The sequence below is a fragment of the Rhinoraja longicauda genome, chromosome 4 (assembly GCF_053455715.1).
Source record: "Rhinoraja longicauda isolate Sanriku21f chromosome 4, sRhiLon1.1, whole genome shotgun sequence".
Classification (NCBI taxonomy): Eukaryota; Metazoa; Chordata; class Chondrichthyes; order Rajiformes; family Arhynchobatidae; genus Rhinoraja; species Rhinoraja longicauda.
This window is the reverse complement of record NC_135956.1, coordinates 35,178,300-35,197,221: the sequence shown is the minus strand read 5'-3', so window position 1 is coordinate 35,197,221 and position 18,922 is coordinate 35,178,300. Positions and strand designations below refer to the sequence as shown.

The following is an 18,922-nucleotide window of genomic DNA, read 5'->3' as shown; positions in this document are numbered from 1 at the left end:
ATGGAGGGAACTACAACCTAAATGTTAATGTAGGGTATACCTATTTAGGCACATTCTCATTCATTTGTGAGATTTACATTATCTAGTGATTTGTTTATCCACAGCAGGAGAGGAACTGGGTTTATTTTCTTGTCTTGGTGTGCTGAAAGGGGTTTAAGATTTAACCTCTGCACCATGATTTAAGCAGGAACCGTCAGACGTTTTTGCTCTCTGATACATTCTGGAGCCAATTCTGTGACTTTATACATAGGAGGTGAGGACACAGGGCAGTATTGGGTTGAGAAATTAAAATTTCAATAGTCTGGGAGAGAGGAGTTGGGAGAATGTTTGCAATTAATGTGTCCTCTTATTCCCTCCTTTTCTGCCAAGCTGACTCGTTTCCCTACTCGGCGATCTTTTCGCTGAACACCTCCGCTCAGTCCGCCTGAACCAACCTAATCTCCCGGTTGCTGGACATTTTAACTCCCCCTCCATTCCCACATTGACCTTTCTGTCTTGGGCCTCCTCCTTTGTCAGAATGCGGCCCAGTGCAAATTGGAGGAACAGCACCTCATATTTCTCTTGGGCAGCTTACAATGGTATGAACATTGACGTCTCTAACTTCAAGTAATCCTTACTTTCCCTCTCTCCATCCCTCCCTCTTCCCAGTTCTCTGACTGGTCTTACTGTCTCTGACTACATTTAATCTGTTTTCTTTGTTGTTACCTTCTCCCAGCTAACAATGATCATTTTCCTTGATCTCCATTCCCTTTGCCCTGTTTTCACACCTTCACGCTTCTTTATCTATCTGACTCCCCCCCCCGACATCAGTCTGACGAAGGGCCTTGACCCGAAACGTCACCCATTCAAAGAAACATAGAAAATAGGTGCAGGAGGAGGAGGCCATTTGGCCCTTCGAGCCAGCACCGCCATTCATTGTGATCGTGGCTGATCATCTACAGTCAGTAACCAGTGCCTGCCTTCTCCCAATATCCCTTGATTGCACTAGCCCCATGAGCTCTATCTAACTCTCTTTTAAATTCATCCAGTGAATTGGCCTCCACTGCCTTCTGTGGCAGAGAATTCCACAAATTCACAACTCGCTGGGTGAAAAAGTTTCCCCTTTATTCTTAGTCTGTGTTCCCTGGTTTTGGACTCCCCCAAATTGATAACATCTTTCCAGCATCTAGCTTGTCTAGACCTTTTATGATTTTGTACGTCTCTATAAGATCCCCTCTCATCCTTCTAAACTCCAGTGAATACAAACCTAGTCTTTCCAATCTTTCCTTTTCTCCAGAGGTGCTGCCTGTCCCGCTGAGTTACTAGCATTTTGTGTCTATCTTTGGTTTAAACCAGCATCTGCAGTTCCTTCATACACACTCGTTTCCCCACTTCTTCCACGGTAAAGAACTCAAAAATAGGAGTTGGATCTTCCTGGGTGTTCCCTATTCCTCTGATCTTGTGTACTCTAGATCCAGAAGGCAGGTGTTGCTGATGGAGAGAGCCCAAGATCCACCAAACGATGAGGCATTTAATGGGATGCCAACCTTTGAGCAATGGCAAGGCCTTGAACAATAATGTGGGCAGTTCAAAACAAGTACACAAAACTCTTCTGCAAGCTTTTGGCAGGGAGCAAGTCCTTTTGCAACTGTGCTGTCACTCGAAGAGGTCAAGCCTTTCCACTGGTTCACTCTGAAGTATCCAAAAACTATGATTTAAAAAAAAAAAAATCATTTAAAAAGGATTTTAAAAATCAATTCAAAGTAGTTCAGAATTTTATATAAAGAATATTAAAGTTGGCGTAATTAGAAATGTCACCTACCTCAATTTTTCTTATAGCCCCAGTATGCTAATGATACAGAATCTGCAAGCAGAGAGTAGCCTGTGAAGCTCAATCAGTCATAACCTCTGCTAGTCTATGCAGAACTGCAGCAAAATCCAGACCAAGATGCTTTTTCAGAATTATTCATTATACTTAAGGGCAGAATGATTATGTTAACTTGGTGTTTTAACACTGCCGAGATAGTTTGCAACATGCATTTCAAAGTGGTGTCAGGAATGCTTGAATAACCAATTGTGTTGTTTCTCTTAAGAGCATTCACAGATCAATTAAGAAAGATATCCAGGGACGCTGGCATGCCAATACAAGGTCAACCTTGTTTCTGTAAATATGCACAAGGGGCAGATAGTGTCGAGCCAATGTTCAGGCATCTAAAGAACACCTATGCAGGGCTTCAACTGGTGGTGGTGGTGCTTCCCGGGAAAACGCCAGTTTATGGTCAGTATGTTTTTTGTTTAACGGTTTATGATTTTTGAAAAATAACCTTCAATCAGCAGCTATACAGCATTTTATGGACTTTATAAAAGTTCCATTGAAACATAACATGAAGACCTTTAAAAAAAAGCCCCACTTTCCCAGCCATGCATTACTTAGTACAACTACTTCCTCTTTTGTCATTTATCTCCACCACGCTCTCAGTTTAGACCATTAAGCCTGTGTGCTTGCTAAATTGTTGATGTCTTAGTTGAAGGGTTGCCCAATGTAATTTAACTTGAATTTTTTCTCAAGTCCAACAGACGATGGCGTGGTTTGCCTTTTGCCAATTTTGTTTCCTCCAATGCATTACGGCTAAATGAACACTGGTCCAACTTATTTCTGATTCTCGTGTGACTTTAAACTCTCCAGGTTGCATTGCTTTAATGTTGCAGGTAGTTAGATGCCTTGTGCAACGAGTAAGCTCAGTTTTCCCTCAAAATCTACAAGTGGTCGTCTATATTCCAACTAATAATTGTCTGAGATAAAAAGAAACTGAGTGGCATGGATTGTTAAGTCTTTCGCCATTTTATATCAGATTAAAGTTCAGTTTAAACTGGATGAGATTCACTTTTCTCTGAAGTAGGTTTAGTCATTTCTTGTCCAGTTTGAAGTAGACTTAGTCCATTACATGAAACTGTTTTGACAGCATATGTTTCCAATCAGCAGTTTTGCTCAATGACAGTCAAGATAACAGGAGTTTTTGGAAATCTTGGGTTGAATCTTGCAGCTGTTGCTTAAAATGGCTTCCCATGGCTTTCCCTTCCTTGTCTTAACTAGTCCAGTTGGCTCAATGAGTTCTGAACTACAGAAGCCTGAGTTGAGGGATAGCAGGGCCTTTAATGGCATAGGTCCTGCTCCTCCTTTTGTCTGTTGAAAGCAGTGAAGATTTGGAGCTATTATGAAAAAATTAAACTGTAATTAAATTTAAGAACAATTTAAAGAATTAATAATTGAAACACTTGATTATTTAAAAATATTAATTTAAAGATAAATAATTATTTAAAAATAAATAAAGACATTGCTCTTTTTGCCATATTACTACAGCCCCAAAATCCCTATTGAAATCAATGAAGTAAAAACTCTTACTTTATCTCCTTCCTCGTTGTGCACGTGGGACATCACAGCGGGAGAGTTCCATCTCTTATCTCTCAAGTAGGCTCCGGTAGTGGAAGGCAGTTGCGGGTGCTTTGCTAGCTGCATCTCAAAGTTTGGGACTTGTGTATTGACAACCTGCCATGATATGCTGTCAACTAAACAGCTGTGAATTGCAATTCATGTTCAAAAAGTGGTGAATACATAGACAATAGGTGCAGGAGTAGGCCATTTGGCCCTTCGAGCCAGCACCGCCATTCAATGTGATCAAGGCTGATCATCCACAATCAGTACGCCGTTCCTGCCGTCTCCCCATATTCCTTGATTCCGTACGCGTAAGAGCTCTCTCTAACTCTCTTTTGAATGCTTCCAGTGAATTGGCCTCCACTGCCTTCTGAGGCAGAGCATTCCACGAATTCACAACCCTCTGGGTGAAAAAGTTTTTCCTCATCTCAGTTCTAAATAGCCTACCCCTTATTCTTAAACTGTGGCCCCTGGTTCTGGACTCCTCCAACATCGGGAACATGTTTCCTGCATCTAGCGTGTCCAATCCCTTAATTTTATATGTTTCTATAAGATTCCCTCTCATCCTAAATTCCAGTGAATACAAGCCCAGTCTCTTCATTCTTTCATCATATGACAGTCCTGCCATTCCCGGGAATTAACCTGGTGAACCTAAGCTGCACTCCCTCAATAGCAAGAATGTCCTTCCTCAAATTAGGCGACCTAAACTGCACACAATACTCCAGGTTTGGTCTCACCAGGGCCCTGTACAACTGCAGAAGGACCTCTTTGCTTCGAGACTCAACTCCTCTCGTTATGAAGTCCAACGTGCCATTAGCTTTCTTCACTGCCTGCTGTACCTGCATGCTTACTTCACTGCCTGCTGTACCTGCATTCTTAAGAATAGAATTGAGGTACAGATTAATTAAGGCATAACTGAATGTAGAACACACCAAAGTAGTTGAATGTACTGCTGTTCTTGTGTTGCTTTACTGTACTATATTAATTTAAGAAAATAACTGCAGATTCTGGTACAAATCGAAGGTATTGATTCACAAAATGCTGGAGTAACTCAGCAGGTCAGGCAGCATCTCGGGAGAGAAGGAATGGGTGACGTTTCGGGTCGAGACCCTTCTTCAGACTGATGTCAGGGGGGCGGGACAAAGGAAGGATATAGGTGGAGACAGGAAGATAGAGGGAGATCTGGGAAGGAGGAGGGGAAGAGAGGGACAGAGGAACTATCTAAAGTTGGAGAAGTCGATGTTCATACCACTGGGCTGCAAGCTGCCCAGGCGAAATATGAGGTGCTGTTCCTCCAATTTCCGGTGGGCCTCACTATGGCACTGGAGGAGGCCCATGACAGAAAGGTCAGACTGGGAATGGGAGGGGAGTTAAAGTGCTCGGCCACCGGGAGATCAGTTTGGTCAATGCAGACCGAGCGCAGGTGTTGAGCGAAGCGATCGCCGAGCCTGCCCTTGGTTTCGCCGATGTAAATAAGTTGACAACTAGAGCAGCGGATGCAATAGATGAGGTTGGAGGAGGTGCAGGTGAACTTTTGTCTCACCTGGAAAGACTGTTTGGGTCCTTGGATGGAGTTGAGGGGGGAGGTAAAGGGACAGGTGTTGCATCTCGTGCGGTTGCAGGGGAAAGTGCCCGGGGTTGAGGTGGTTTGGGTAGGAAGGGACGAGTGGACCAGGGAGTTACGGAGGGAACGGTCTCTGCGGAACGCAGAGAGGGGAGGGGATGGGAAGATATGGCCAGTGGTGGGGTCCCGTTGTAGGTGATGGAAATGTTGGCGGATGATTTGCTGGATCCGTTGGCTGGTGGGGTGGAAGGTGAGAACGAGGGGGATTTTGTCCTTGTTGCGAGTGGGGGGAGGGGGAGCAAGAGCGGAGCTGCGGGATGTAGAAGAGACCCTAGTGAGAGCCTCATCTATAATGGAAGAGGGGAAGCCCTGTTTCCTGAAGAATGAGGACATCTCTGATGCCCTAGTGTGAAACACCTCATCCCGGGCACAGATGCGGCATAGACGGAGGAATTGGGAGTAGGAGATAGACTTTTTGCAGGGGACCGGGTGAGAAGAAATGTAGTCCAGATAGCTGTGCGAGTCAGTGGGTTTATAGTAAATGTCCGTCACTAGTCTGTCTCCTGTGATGGAGATGGTGAGGTCCAGAAACGAGAGAGTGAGAGATGTCGGAGATAGTCCAGGTATATTTAAGGGCAGGATGGAAATTGGAAGTGAAGTGTATGAAGTCAGTGAGTTCTGCACGGGTACAAGAGGTAGCACCAATGCAGTCGTCCATGTAGCGGAGGTAGAGTTTGGGGATGGGGCCGGTGTACGCCCGGAACAGGGATTGTTCGACGTACCCGACAAAGAGGCAGGCGTAGCTAGGGCCCATGCGAGTGCCCATAGCTACGCCTCTGGTTTGGAGGAAGTGGGAGGAGTCAAAGGAGAAGTTGTTGAGGGTAAGGACCAGTTCTGCTAGGCGGAGGAGAGTGTTGGTAGATGGGGTTTGGCTGGTTCTACGGTCGAGGAAGAAACGGAGGGCTTCGAGACCATCCTTGTGGGGGATGGAAGTGTAGAGTGACTGGACATCCATGGTAAAGATGGAGTGGGGGCCTGGGAACCGGAAGTTATCGAGGAGATGGAGAGCGTGTGAGGTGTCTTGGACGTAGGTGGGGAGGGATTTAACCAGGGGGGATAGGATGGAGTCGAGGTAGGTGGAAATAAGTTCGGTGGGACATGAGCAGGCAGAGACAATGGGTCTGCCGGGACAGTTCTGTTTATGGATTTTGGGTAGGAGGTAGAATCGGGCCGTGCGGGGCTGGGGAACTATAAGATTGGAGGCACTGGGGGGTAGATCGCCGGAGATGGTGAGGCCCGTGATAGTGCTGATGATAAAGGTCTAGTGTTTGTCGGTGGGGTCATGGTCCAGGGATAGGTAGGAAGAGGTGTCTGAGAATTGTCGTCTGGCCTCGGTCCGGTAGAGGTCAGCACGCCAGACTACCACAGCACCTCCCTTGTCACCGGGTTTGATGATTATCCGGGTTGTTGCGGAGTGAGTGGAGGGCTGCACGTTCAGGAGGGGAGAGGTTAGAGTTAGTCAGGGGAGTGGAGAATTTGAGGTGGTTAATGTCACAACGGCAGTTGGAGATGAACAGTTCTAGTGAGGGTAGTTGGCCAACCGGGGGGGGGTCCAGGAGGAGGGGGTCCGTTGGAGACGGGAGAAGGGGCATCAGTGGGGGGTGAGGACTCCTTCCTATCCCCCCTGGGGAAAAAGGCTCGGAGGCGGGGGCGGCAGAAGAAGAGCTCCACGTCATGGCGGACGCGGAACTCGTTGATGTGGGGGCGGAGGGGAACAAAGGTGAGGCCTCTGCTGAGGACAGACCGTTCGGTGTCTGAAAGGGGGAGGTCAGGGGGGATGGTGAACACCCGGCAATGGTGGGGGGTGGGATGGAGGCAGGGGGGCAGGTGGAGGTGGAGGGGATGTATGGTGAGGAGGTGGTGGGTGAACAGAGCAGAGGGGGGCATGAGGACCAATGTGGGGAGTACTAGGGGTCGCCTGGCTAGAGGGGGAAGGGGGAGATTCAGTGGAGGACTGGCTGCGGTTACCTGTAGTAGGGGGTGGGCAGTAGGACCCAGCGGTGCTGCGGGACTCTGCCTGGTGGGGGCTGTGGGCCCAGCACGGTGTCTGTGGGCCGGGTGGAGCTGCGGCCTGTTGTTGGTCCTGGGAACCGGGTACAGCGACGGCTGCGATCTGCTGCTGGGCGGTGGAGCGGCGCGAGTTGAAACGGTCGCTGGGGGAGGCCCGCGGGGACCTGGAGCCCCAGGCAAGTCCCAAGAAAGCAGATGTGGCTGTGGTAGCGAGTCTACCACAGCTGGTACTATATTAATTGATAAATTTGTTTAACAACAACCTAAAACTGAACTCTTGTTAACAATTGGAATTTTCCACCAACAGCGGAGGTTAAACGTGTGGGGGATACGTTACTCGGCATGGCAACTCAGTGTGTGCAGGTGAAAAATGTGCTGAAAACCTCCCCACAAACACTTTCCAACCTTTGCCTGAAGATCAACGTAAAGTTGGGAGGTGTCAATAACATATTGGTGCCACAAGGAAGGTCAGTTGTACTTTATGTTTGTCACTCAAGGACTGTTTCCACAAATATTTATATTTTTGTAAAAGGGGCATGATTACACTTTTTTCCTTTTCAATGGTCTCATGGTAATATAAACATCACAGTTATTGTGGGAAACCTATTTAGATTTCATGATTTGTACTTGCATTATACCTCAATTTGACCATTGTATTTGCATAATATGAGCCCTTCTACTCAAGTTATCACCGTGATCTTTTTCATTGGTACACTAAAAACCCAACAATTTTACTCGTTTTCAGACTTTGTGCATTATCTGCTTTAATACTTCAATGCATAATCTTTGTAAAATGTTACTCACATTTTTAATATAAAGCATTGTAGCAGTTTATATCATAATTCTGGTTTAAACTTGTTGATCCCTGCTTCGAATTTTGATTTGAGCTTAATAGCTGATGCTTAAATTGATTAGGCATTGTAACTCTGTTTATACCAGAATATGTATGGTTTAAACTTGTTGGTCCCTGGTTTAAATTTTATTTGTGCACATAGTAGCTGTCACCTCTGAGCTGGCAAAATTAATCCGCCTTGGGTGCATTTACACAGCATCTTTCTGGACTTTATCTTTGTTTTACAGGGAATCAAATATTTAAAAAATATCTTCAGAATGTAAAATTTGATCACAATAAGATCCGCAGAATAACAATAAGGTACATAACTGGATTTTGCTAGAACGGGACAGGAGAGCAAATCTCACAGATCTTTAAAATAGTCTGGGGGATTTTTTTACCAACAACGAAGTAAGCAAATGTGTAAGAAGGAACTGCAGATGCTGGTTTAAACCGAAGACAGACACAAAAAGCTGGAGTAACTCAGCGGGACAGGCAGCATCTCTGGAGAGAAGGAATGGGTGACATTACGGGTCGAGACCCTTTTTCAGACTGGTTCGGGATAAGGGAAACGTAATAGTTTAACATCTTATCTGAAAGAGGGTACCTATAATCATGTTGTATTTCACTGAAATGTCAATTGCATTCTGCTGTTAATTTGACTCTGAGTAAATACTGTAACTGAGTGAAGGCTGACACCTGCCGACCGGATAGCTTAGATTAGGAAGGTGCACCCAGATGTAATCCTAACATTTACAGTATTTGGAGGATCTCGCCCAAAGAACAATTTCAAACTATATGTTTTCAATGGTACCTTTTAATTTTAATGGACTTAATACCCAATTAATGTTTCCCCATGTTTGATTATTTAACAATCACGTTTTTTTGGCATTAATTTAACTTTGTATTTAATATAAGTATATTGGAAGAATGCATTCGCTGTTTTGAATGTTACCAACATAATAACAATTGTGGCTGTCCCTAAGAATATTATACAAAATATATTCAACCATTTTTTTGTGGCAGACATGCAGCTATCAAACACTAATTCTTAATGAGCATACTGTTAAAATTATCAGTATGCAGGATGCTGAATTGCCAAAATAAAAACATTTTATATCACTGCCAATCCCCATTTGCACATGATTTGATTTTAAGTAAATTAAAAGTAAATAGCTTTACATGTTTTTGTAGTTTGATTGGAGACCATGAGTAATAATTGTGTTTTGAAAAATCATTCAAAATCTTTCAAAGTTAGTGTTTTGTACTGAGAAGGTGCAGCATAGTAGTAGAACCATGTTGAAGGCCTGCAGATCTATCTATGGTCATTAATTTCATTCTGAATGCTTGACAAAGCTTCACCCTTTCCAGTGACATATTTTTAAACCAGCGCAAAAGATAGCAAGGTTGCTTAAAATTCTTATCTTTCATTATGAGGCAGTTACATGGATAATTTGGAGGGGCTAGAGGAAGAATAGGGGTGAGGAAAGAGACATTGTGCTAAAAATCCAGTAGAAACAAATGGAAACTTTAGTTGCAGTTACTCTGACTCATTAAACCTATGAAACTGCATTTCCAAGCATTGATTATATCCATTCAATACGTGTGCTAGTGACATTGTCGAAATTTTACATCCTGGTATCAGAGATCTGGTTCAATCCTGACATTTGTGAACACGTGGGTTTTCTCCATTTGATCCATTCCTCCCACTCCCCAAAGACGTGGGTTAATTGGCATTTTTTAATAGCCCAAGAGAGTATATTGTCTAACACTAGAGTGTGGAGAGTGGATGAAAAAGTGGGATAACCTAGAACGAGTTATGAATGTGTGATAGATGGTCTGCGTGGATTCAGTGGGCTAAGGCCTGTTTCCATGCTGTATCTCTAAAATGAACTGAATTGGTTCTCTCTATATGGTTTGTACGTTTTCCCAGTGTGGGTTTACTCTATGGCTCTGGTTTCCCTCCCACCTCTCAATGACATGCAGATTAGAAGGTTAATTGGCCACTGTAAATTTTCCCTTGTGTAGGTAAGTTGTAGACACTATTGATGAGAATGTGGAGAGGAAAAATGGGATGAATGGATGATTAGTAAAAATGGATGTTTGATGGTCAGCATGAACTCAGTGGGGTAATGGGTATGTTTTTGTGCGAAATGTCTCAATGATTCTGAGTAGTAAAAAATTCTGAGAGTAAAAGAAGTTTCCGTCAGACTCATTTTTATTTCCCATTCCAGGCCAGCTGTGTTTCAACAGCCAGTAATATTTTTGGGTGCCGATGTAACACATCCACCAGCTGGTGATGGGAAGAAGCCCTCTATTGCTGCGGTAGGTTGTCTTATTTGTTAAGAAGAACAGCTAGAAATCTGAAATGTAAATAAAATCCAGCAGATGAGCCAACATCAGTGGAGAAAGAGTATTTGTTTCAAACACTCATTTCTGATGAGACATCATCAACTGAAAAGCTGGCTGTTTCACTGCCTGTTGATCTTGCCAGGTCAGAATGTTACCAGTGTTTTATTATTTCATCCTGTTATAGTTATTAAGTTTATTGATTTGAATCTGTTTACTGAAAAATAAAAATGCAAATCTATTTCTGGAGCATTTTATTTATTTTTAAATGTGCTTGTCACTCATAAAACTTAAAATGTATGCAATTCATTACACCTGTTTTTAATTTTGAAACAAAAATAAGCCTTAAAGGCATATGCAATACTGCAGGAGATTTTCTAATAGTTTTGCATTTAATTGTAAACTAAACACCCATTTTTGAGTTTCATGAGCATTACATTGAGGAACTTGGTGGAGAGGGGATAAAGCAATTAATATAGTAGATAAAAATTGACAATTTTGAACATACAAGTGTAATGGCTGAAATTACTAATCGCGTACCATTTTTATGCTGCAGAATTAACACATTTTAAGTGGAAAGCACAGGTTTCGCATTATTAGTTGCGTTTTGAACAAAAAATCTTAAAGGACGTGTTCTAAACAAAGCTCTATTGTACTTGCTACAAAACGTACACTTAAATATTCTGCTGCTTGAAATGCTGCTTCTGAACTTTAATGTTTATGAGCTGTTCATTAGTACCATGTAATTATTCTACATTGAATCCTGCTTTAAGTTTGTTTTCTTCTGTGTTCCCCTTTCTTATCGTAGGTGGTGGGTAGCATGGATGCTCATCCAAGTCGCTATTGTGCCACAGTACGGGTTCAGCAACATCGACAGGAGATTATCCAGGACCTTGCTATCATGGTCAGAGAACTACTCATTCAGTTTTACAAATCTACCCGTTTCAAGCCCACACGTATTATATTTTATCGTGATGGTGTTTCGGAAGGACAATTTCAACAGGTAAAATATAGTCTATGTTGAGTCACAACAGTATGACATTTATTCTCAAAAGAAGTGATGGCTTTGTTTTATAAAATTTATTTAGTTGTAGCCAGTGGTCCACTTTCAATATCTTGAATTAGAATCTGAGATATACATCGTGGTGCATCAAGTACTCATTTTGCACTAATCCTAATCCATTTTATTTTCTGTTGGATCTACACCTCCATGAATTCTACCATTTGCTATATACTAGAGGCAATTTACAGTTGCCAAGCAACTTACCAACCTACTGGTTGCTTGGGTTGAGAAGCAGCAGAACTCCTGGTTGTGGCAGAAGGAACTGCAGATGCTGGCTTAAACTGAAGATGGCAAAAAAGCTGGAGTAATTCAGCAGGTCAGACAGCATCTCTGGAGAAAGGAATAGGTGACGTTTTGGGTCAAGACCATTCTTAGTCTGAAGAAGGGTCTTGTCCCGAAATGCCACCTATTCCTTTTCACCAGAGATGCTGTCTGACCTGCTGAGTTACTCCAGCATTTTGTGTCTCTATTGTTTGTGGAACTGTGCCATATAAAACTGAGTGGTAATACAACATTTAAAAAAAACTCCTTACTTTGGTCTTGACCTGGTATAGATTATTCTAAAGGGACTGATTTAAATGATTTGAACTTGGTATTTAATTTTTGTCAAATGGGGATATTGTCCATGTATGCTGTGTATGGTGCATAATGATTTCCAAAAAGCAAATTGACTTGTTAAAAGCTCTTTAAATGAATATTTAGTATACCTACAAAATGTTACGGAAGAGGGCTAAAGTTCTATATTAATGGGAATGTAATAAAGAACTGTACTTAAAGAATGAAGTATACATTTTGAGTTTACTACAAATTTATAAACAGATAAAGATGCCTTTGTCTGAGTGCAAATTCTTTGTGTATATTAAGAAAGGTAACACATTAGGCACTGACTTGAAGTATTGTGATTATTATTCCCTTAGTATATTCAAAATACATTAGGACATTGGTTTTTAAATTATTTTTTTCACTTTATGGGATGGATGTTATGCAGCACATGATTAAATGTCTTTCAAATATCTTTACAAGCCATATTACTTTTATTGATTAATTCATTTGTCAGTAAGCATTTTTCCTGTTGCACTACCTTTATGAAAGCTCAATACCACTTCTGGGTCAATATGCACATATTCTCAATTACAGACATCTTAAAACACATATAATACCTATATTAAATCAATAGGTGCATGGTTATATGATTTTTTTAATTATTTTTTTTACATTGAAATTCTTTTGGTCCACAATCTAAAATTATAGAAAACTCTTCAATAATTTCCTTGATAATGAACAACTTTCTCTGTTACCGTGCCAAAATAATTCAATTAAATTAGTCAAACATAATATCTTGCAAAATTCTTTGGCTTTCCAAGTTGGCCCATACTTAATCAATGAAAGTTATTGGCATAGAAACATAGAAAATAGGTGCAGAAGAGGCCATTCGGCCCTTCGAGCCAGCACCGCCATTCATTGTGATCATGGCTGATCATCCAAAATCAGTAACTTGTGCCCAACCTCTCACCATATCCCTTGGTTCCACTAGCCCCCAGAGCTCTATCTAACTCTCTTAAATTCATCCAGTAATTTGGCCTCCACTTCCCTCTGTGGCAGAGAATTCCACAAATTCACAACTTTCTGAGTGAAAAAGTACCTTCTCACCTCAGTTTTAAATGGCCTCCCCTTTATTCTAAGACTGTGGCCCCTGGTTCTGGACTCCCCCAACATTGGGAACATTTTTCCTGCATCTAGCTTGTCCAGTCCTTTTGTAACTTTACATGTCTTTATAAGATCCCCTCTCATCCTTCTAAACAGATTTTCATTTTCGTTCATCTGAACCAATTCCTTCCTTATATCCTACAACTTGACTGGTGAAAATTACTTGTTCATTAATAATGCTACACCTCATGCCTATGCAATTTCCTAGAATTGGGTCAGAGAGTCATACAGCACACAAACAGATCTTTCGGCCCAACTTCCCCACGGCGACCAAGATGTTCCATCTATATTAGCCCCACCTGCCCACGTTTGGCCCACATCCCTCCAAACCTTTCCAGTCTGCACCTGTCTAAGTATATTTTAAATGTTATAGTACCTGCCTCAACTACTTCCTCTGGCAGCTTGTTCCAAAAACCCACCCCTTTTGGAGGAAAAAGTTGCCCCTCAGGTTCCTATTAAATCTTCCCTTCTCACCTAAAACCTATGCCCTCTGGTTCTTTAACCCCTTACTCTGGGTAAAAGACTTTGCATTCTCCTCATGATCTTATGCACCTCTCTAAAATCGCCTCTCATCCTGTGTGCCAAGGAATAAAGTCCTGGCCTGCCCAACCTCTCCCTATAGCTCAGGCCCTCAAGTCCTGGCAACATTCTCGTATATCAGCCATCTCCCAATCCATAACACTAACATTTGCTCCCTCCGCATGTAGCATTGGCTATAGGATGCACCTATGTAACAAATGGACTGCAGTTTGCAAAGACTTTATGGACTTTAAATATTAATTCTTCATGGATTAGGGCAAAGCAACAGGTGTGTGGGAATAGCACTTGCAAATTTCCTACTGTGATGCACTCAATTTAATTTATTACCTATTTTTCAAAAAATAACCTTTTCAGAATAAAAAGATAAGCAACACAATAACTGCCAAAACTCTTCATACATTTTCAGTGTCTATACATTCAATAGTGTCATACTCGGTAGTGTTCACACCTTTCCTTAAACAAAGCACACTTATCACTAATGCGGCCCATAGGGGTGATATCCATTCCCAGAGTCCAGAGGGATGTCCCCACCGGTCTCTGCCCCTCAATACCAGTAGCAGAAGGACTCGGGACTGTGGTCCTTCTCCACAGAGACTTTGCATTGGATGCACCAAACATCAGTGCGCCCTCCACACGTGAGGTCTGGAATGGGCCAGGCGGCAACCTTCCCTGATGGACATCTCGCTGTGTTGGGTGACCAACATGTTTTCGGGTAGACCAAAGAGCATCTTTCACAGTGGTTGATCGTTCAGCAGGACTTGATGGCCGTCTCCGATGTCCCTGGGAAAAACCTGCAAATCAGAGAGTTAGAGCTGTTCAAGATGAACCGTGACAAGGACCCTTGCATAATTCTCGACCCTCTTTGCTTCATTGTCACTTGGACAAAGCCCGGAAACCTCTTCCAAGCAGCACTGTAGGGCTGTGATAGTTCAAGATGATGGTTCTCTTTTGGTAACTGTCAATTAATGTTAAATGTTGACCATGCCAGCAACACTCATATTCTAAATTATTGATTTGTGTTCCAATGTTTTAAATTTTTTATCTGTGTTCTTCCAACTAAAATGACATTGATGTAAATTGCATTTTAAGGTGTTGCATCATGAGTTGCTGGCCATTCGTGAGGCATGTATAAAGCTGGAAAAGGATTACCAGCCTGGCATTACCTTCATTGTGGTTCAGAAACGGCATCACACCAGACTGTTTTGTACTGACAAGAATGAAAGGGTGGGTGGTTTTCACTCTCGGGAAACTTATTTTGTTTCTGTAAGTAGAATTTTTATGGGATGTGACTTAAGGTTTTGGGACAATAACAGAGCAAGGAATTTATGCTAAATATGACATGAATTCTTTGTACATTTTTGATTGTCACATTCATAGATGATGGGTTTGCACTGGAGGATACAGAATAGATTTATAAGGGTGATGCATGGTTAGGATCATTTCATGGACGTGGGAAAATGTGATAGCTTGGGGGTGTTTTTAAATGGAGGAATCCAAAGGAAGAGTTAATGGAAGTCTTGAAGTAAATCTGCAGGAACTTTTTGCATTCTCGGAGGAATCAAAAACCTCGAATAGTTTTATAGTAATTGATAGATTTGAGTTACTCACTTGCCTAAGGTGATAGAGGTATGTCACATTCAAAAAGCACTCGGGTTTGCCATTTGAAAGATTATGGCTAGTAGTTTTCAGATTTAATTTTGGAAAATGGGATTGGGCTTTGTAACATCTCTTCAACTGCAGTGCATGCAATAGTCCAGGTTGTTGAATCTACATGAAATTAGAACATTGTACATCGCGTTACCTTATCTATCACAAGTCTAGATTTTTTTCTGGGAAAGGTAAAAATTGAGAATAATTCTGAACAGAATTTACCTTTAATCCTTAAATCTGGCTTCTTGTATTTTGTAACTTGTTCTAAAAGTCTATTGATTTTGCTTTTTTGCAGGTCGGTAAAAGTGGCAATATCCCAGCAGGCACAACAGTGGACACAAAAATAACACATCCTTCAGAATTTGACTTTTACTTGTGCAGCCATGCTGGTATTCAGGTGGGTGTACAATGAAATATATTAACAGGTGAAGAGCAGAGAATACTAGGGCAGGGTAATTTCCTTTCAATGCATATATTTTGTCCCCAGCTACAGAATGTCCCCATGGTTGACATTACAACCTCTGTACATACGAGCTTGTTTTAAATTTTAATACCTAAAACAATATTTAGTCTGAGAAAGTTATAGGAATGACCATAAGCTTGATCACAGAAATCGACTTGATGAACAGTCCAATAGATGTTCGTTAATGGAGAGTTTCAGAGCATTGGGTCTGCCAGCTTCCTGTTGTGGGCAAAGGAAATTAATTTTTAAAGAGAGAAAGGAATTTACAATGGTTACAAGACTGGTGCTGGAATGATGGTACACAGGAAGTTAAGATGCAGTCCGAAAAACATAAAATGGTTTGTTGAATAGATTTTGGTAAAGAGCTATGTAACCAGACATATTAAGTGATTTTGTTCATTGTCACGGCTCCTTGTTGGGTATACTAGCAACACCAGAGGTAGGTTATTTATATCTAAAGTATTGCTTTAATAATGCTTTAATCACATAATGCTAACTTGGCTCTACAAAGTGACTTCAAATACAATGCCTGGTTGGATGTTTCACGAAAAGCAGCGACCAATTTAGTAGCTTTAGTGATATAAGTTCAACAGAAAGATTTACTGAGTCACTGGAACATCTTGCTCTTCAAAAATCTTATCAGATATTTAACATTGATTTGAACAGACTAGATGCACTTTAAATTCATTTTCCAAGGGTGGCACCTCCAAAAATTAATACTTTTGTACTGCTTTAAATACGAGAGGAAATGATTGCAGTCCATTTGTGGGATTTTGAGTAGTTTGGGTTAACAGGAAAAGTCTTAACTATCTGTTTAACCTGACCAATTAATCTGTAAAGGAAGCAGCAAAAACTTTGCTTATGTATCAAAGTCTATTCTGAATTTATGGCTAGAAGAGACTAGAAGGTACAGTAACATATATAATGTGAAAGAAAAAATGGTAATCCGGAACTTCATATTGCCTGCCACTTTAATTTTCCATCCTACTCCCATTCCGACTTTTTGGTTTGTGGTCCTTGCGATAATGGCTCAACCTTTTAACTTTTATGTCCTCTTTTTCTCTAGAAGTAGAGTACATGCCCAGCCTAATCTGCTGGGCACATCCTCCTACTCTGTATTTTGCATCTCAAAAGTTTATTGCATGTTTTTTAATCTGAATTGTCACCCTGTAACTGCTCCCATTCATTCATTGACCAGTTTAGAGCTTGTTTAAAGTTTCACCTTAACTTAGACATCCTCCTCCCCATCTTCCCTGCAACTTTACTAGCTTTTTTCTCTTTCCCACTTCTGACAAAGAGCCTTCGACATGAAATGTTAACTCTGTTTATCTATAGATGTGGCCTGACCTGCTGAGTATTTCCTGGTTTTTTTGTGTGCTTTTGTTAGGAAAATGAAAGTGCATAACCTCCCTTATTTCTTCAAACAATTGAATGGAAGCATTGTCTGTCCAAAAGCCGTTATTAATATGATGCATGTGATAGCAAGTTTCCCATATATAACTCCTATGGCAGATTTCTGAATTTTGAGAGGTTGATAAACCATTACGTTTAACTCAGTTGTAAATTAAAACTAATTTGCAGCTTGAATGGAACAGGGATGGAATGCCTGAACAGCTTGTATATTCCACATGTGGTACTTGAACATTGAGTAGGATTTGGGAAATAACTTTAATCAAACTGAGTTTAATGTTTAATCTTATTTTCCAGGGAACAAGCCGACCATCTCATTACCATGTACTATGGGATGATAATCGTTTCAATGCAGATGAACTTCAAATTCTCACATATCAACTTTGCCACACGTACGTTCGATGTACGCGGTCAGTTTCCATCCCAGCACCAGCCTATTACGCTCATTTGGTGGCTTTCCGTGCCAGGTATCATTTGGTGGACAAGGAACATGACAGGTGTGTAAAACTCTTAATATTATTGTTTGGGCTCCACTATAAATTCTATGCTCAGCAAGGTGAGGCTGTTAACATAGAAACATAGAAAATAGGTGCAGGAGGAGGCCATTCGGCGTTTTGAGCCAGCACCGCCATTCATTGTGATCATGGCTGATCGTCCCCAATCAATAACCCGTGCCTGCCTTCTCCCCATATCCCTTGATTCCACTAGCCCCTAGAGCTCTATCTAACTCTCTCTTAAATCCATCCAGTGATTTGGCTTCCACTGCCCTCTGTGGCAGAGAATTCCACAAATTCACAACTCTGCGTGAAAAAGTTTTTTCTCACCTCATTTTTAAATGGCCTCTCCTTTATTCTAGGACTGTGGCCCCTGGTTCTGGACGCCCAACATTGGGAACATTTTTCCTGCATCTAGCTTGTCCAGTCCTTTTATAATTTTATATGTTTGTATAAGATCCCCTCTCATCCTTCTAAACTCCAGTGAATACAAGTTAACATGTCCTCAGTTAAAAAAATAGCATAGTTAGAAGTGGAGCATCAAAAATGTTTCAGCTCAAAGCAAAGTTGAAAGTAAAAACCTCTTTTGCATTAATTGTAAATGTTCCATTTTGATTTTTTTTCCTTTATTTAAAACGTGAATTATAGATTAAAATTAAGCAAAAACAATTTACTGCTTATGATCTATTAAAAGCCTTTAATAGGTTTGCTTCCCACACACAGTCAGCTGCAGACCTCATCACATTCTTGCTGCAACCTTTGTGGACCAAGGAGCTGAATTCCAGAAGTGAAATGGGAGCGAGAGCCATAATACAAGTCCGTGGGCATTGAGGGAAATTGCTCCAATGAATGGAGTTGTCTTCACAAAGGAAGATGATTAAAGTTGATGGAACTTGATCCTTCCTGCACCATGACATTGGTGCTAGGCCCTCTTGGCACTTGGTACTGAACCATCTTAACTCCTAAATCAGTGAATTTCCTTCTATCATAATGTCAGAAGTAGGGATGTTTACTGATGTTCGGAGCAATGTTCAATTCCATTTGAAACCTCTCAGAAAATGAAGCTGCTCATACCTGCATGCTCAGAACCTCAATGCTGGATGATAAGTAACAAATAAAAATTGTGCCACAGACGATTTTCATGAGGGTAATGAGGATAGGTCAATATATGCCTTTGGGCGATTGAGGAAAAGGGTATTTGGAGAACAAAATCTCAGACCTGGGACAAAACACATGGCCTATCATGATGCCTGTTTCATATGCTTCTAGAATATGGATTATCTGCAGTTGGTATTCTAAGGCATTGGAAGAATGGCACCAACTCTGCAAAATCCTCAATTTGTTGAGAGAATATTCCCCTCCCACCAT

General features: G+C 41.5%; 1 protein-coding gene across 2 annotated transcripts in view; it reads left to right on the top strand.

Annotated features, from left to right (window-relative positions):
- The window catches only part of ago2 (argonaute RISC catalytic component 2), a 74,728-nt gene that overhangs the window by 47,986 nt on the left and 7,820 nt on the right, over positions 1–18,922 (top strand). For both annotated transcript variants that reach the window (XR_013547163.1, XM_078397505.1), the window contains exons 12-18: positions 2,073–2,257; positions 7,354–7,513; positions 10,113–10,203; positions 11,036–11,230; positions 14,627–14,761; positions 15,483–15,584; positions 17,358–17,557. Coding sequence is in view for 1 of the 2 variants with exons in the window: in XM_078397505.1 (XP_078253631.1) it covers positions 2,073–2,257; positions 7,354–7,513; positions 10,113–10,203; positions 11,036–11,230; positions 14,627–14,761; positions 15,483–15,584; positions 17,358–17,557 (1,068 nt within the window). In the remaining variant the exon portion in view is untranslated. The remainder of the gene's footprint in view (positions 1–2,072; positions 2,258–7,353; positions 7,514–10,112; positions 10,204–11,035; positions 11,231–14,626; positions 14,762–15,482; positions 15,585–17,357; positions 17,558–18,922) is intronic.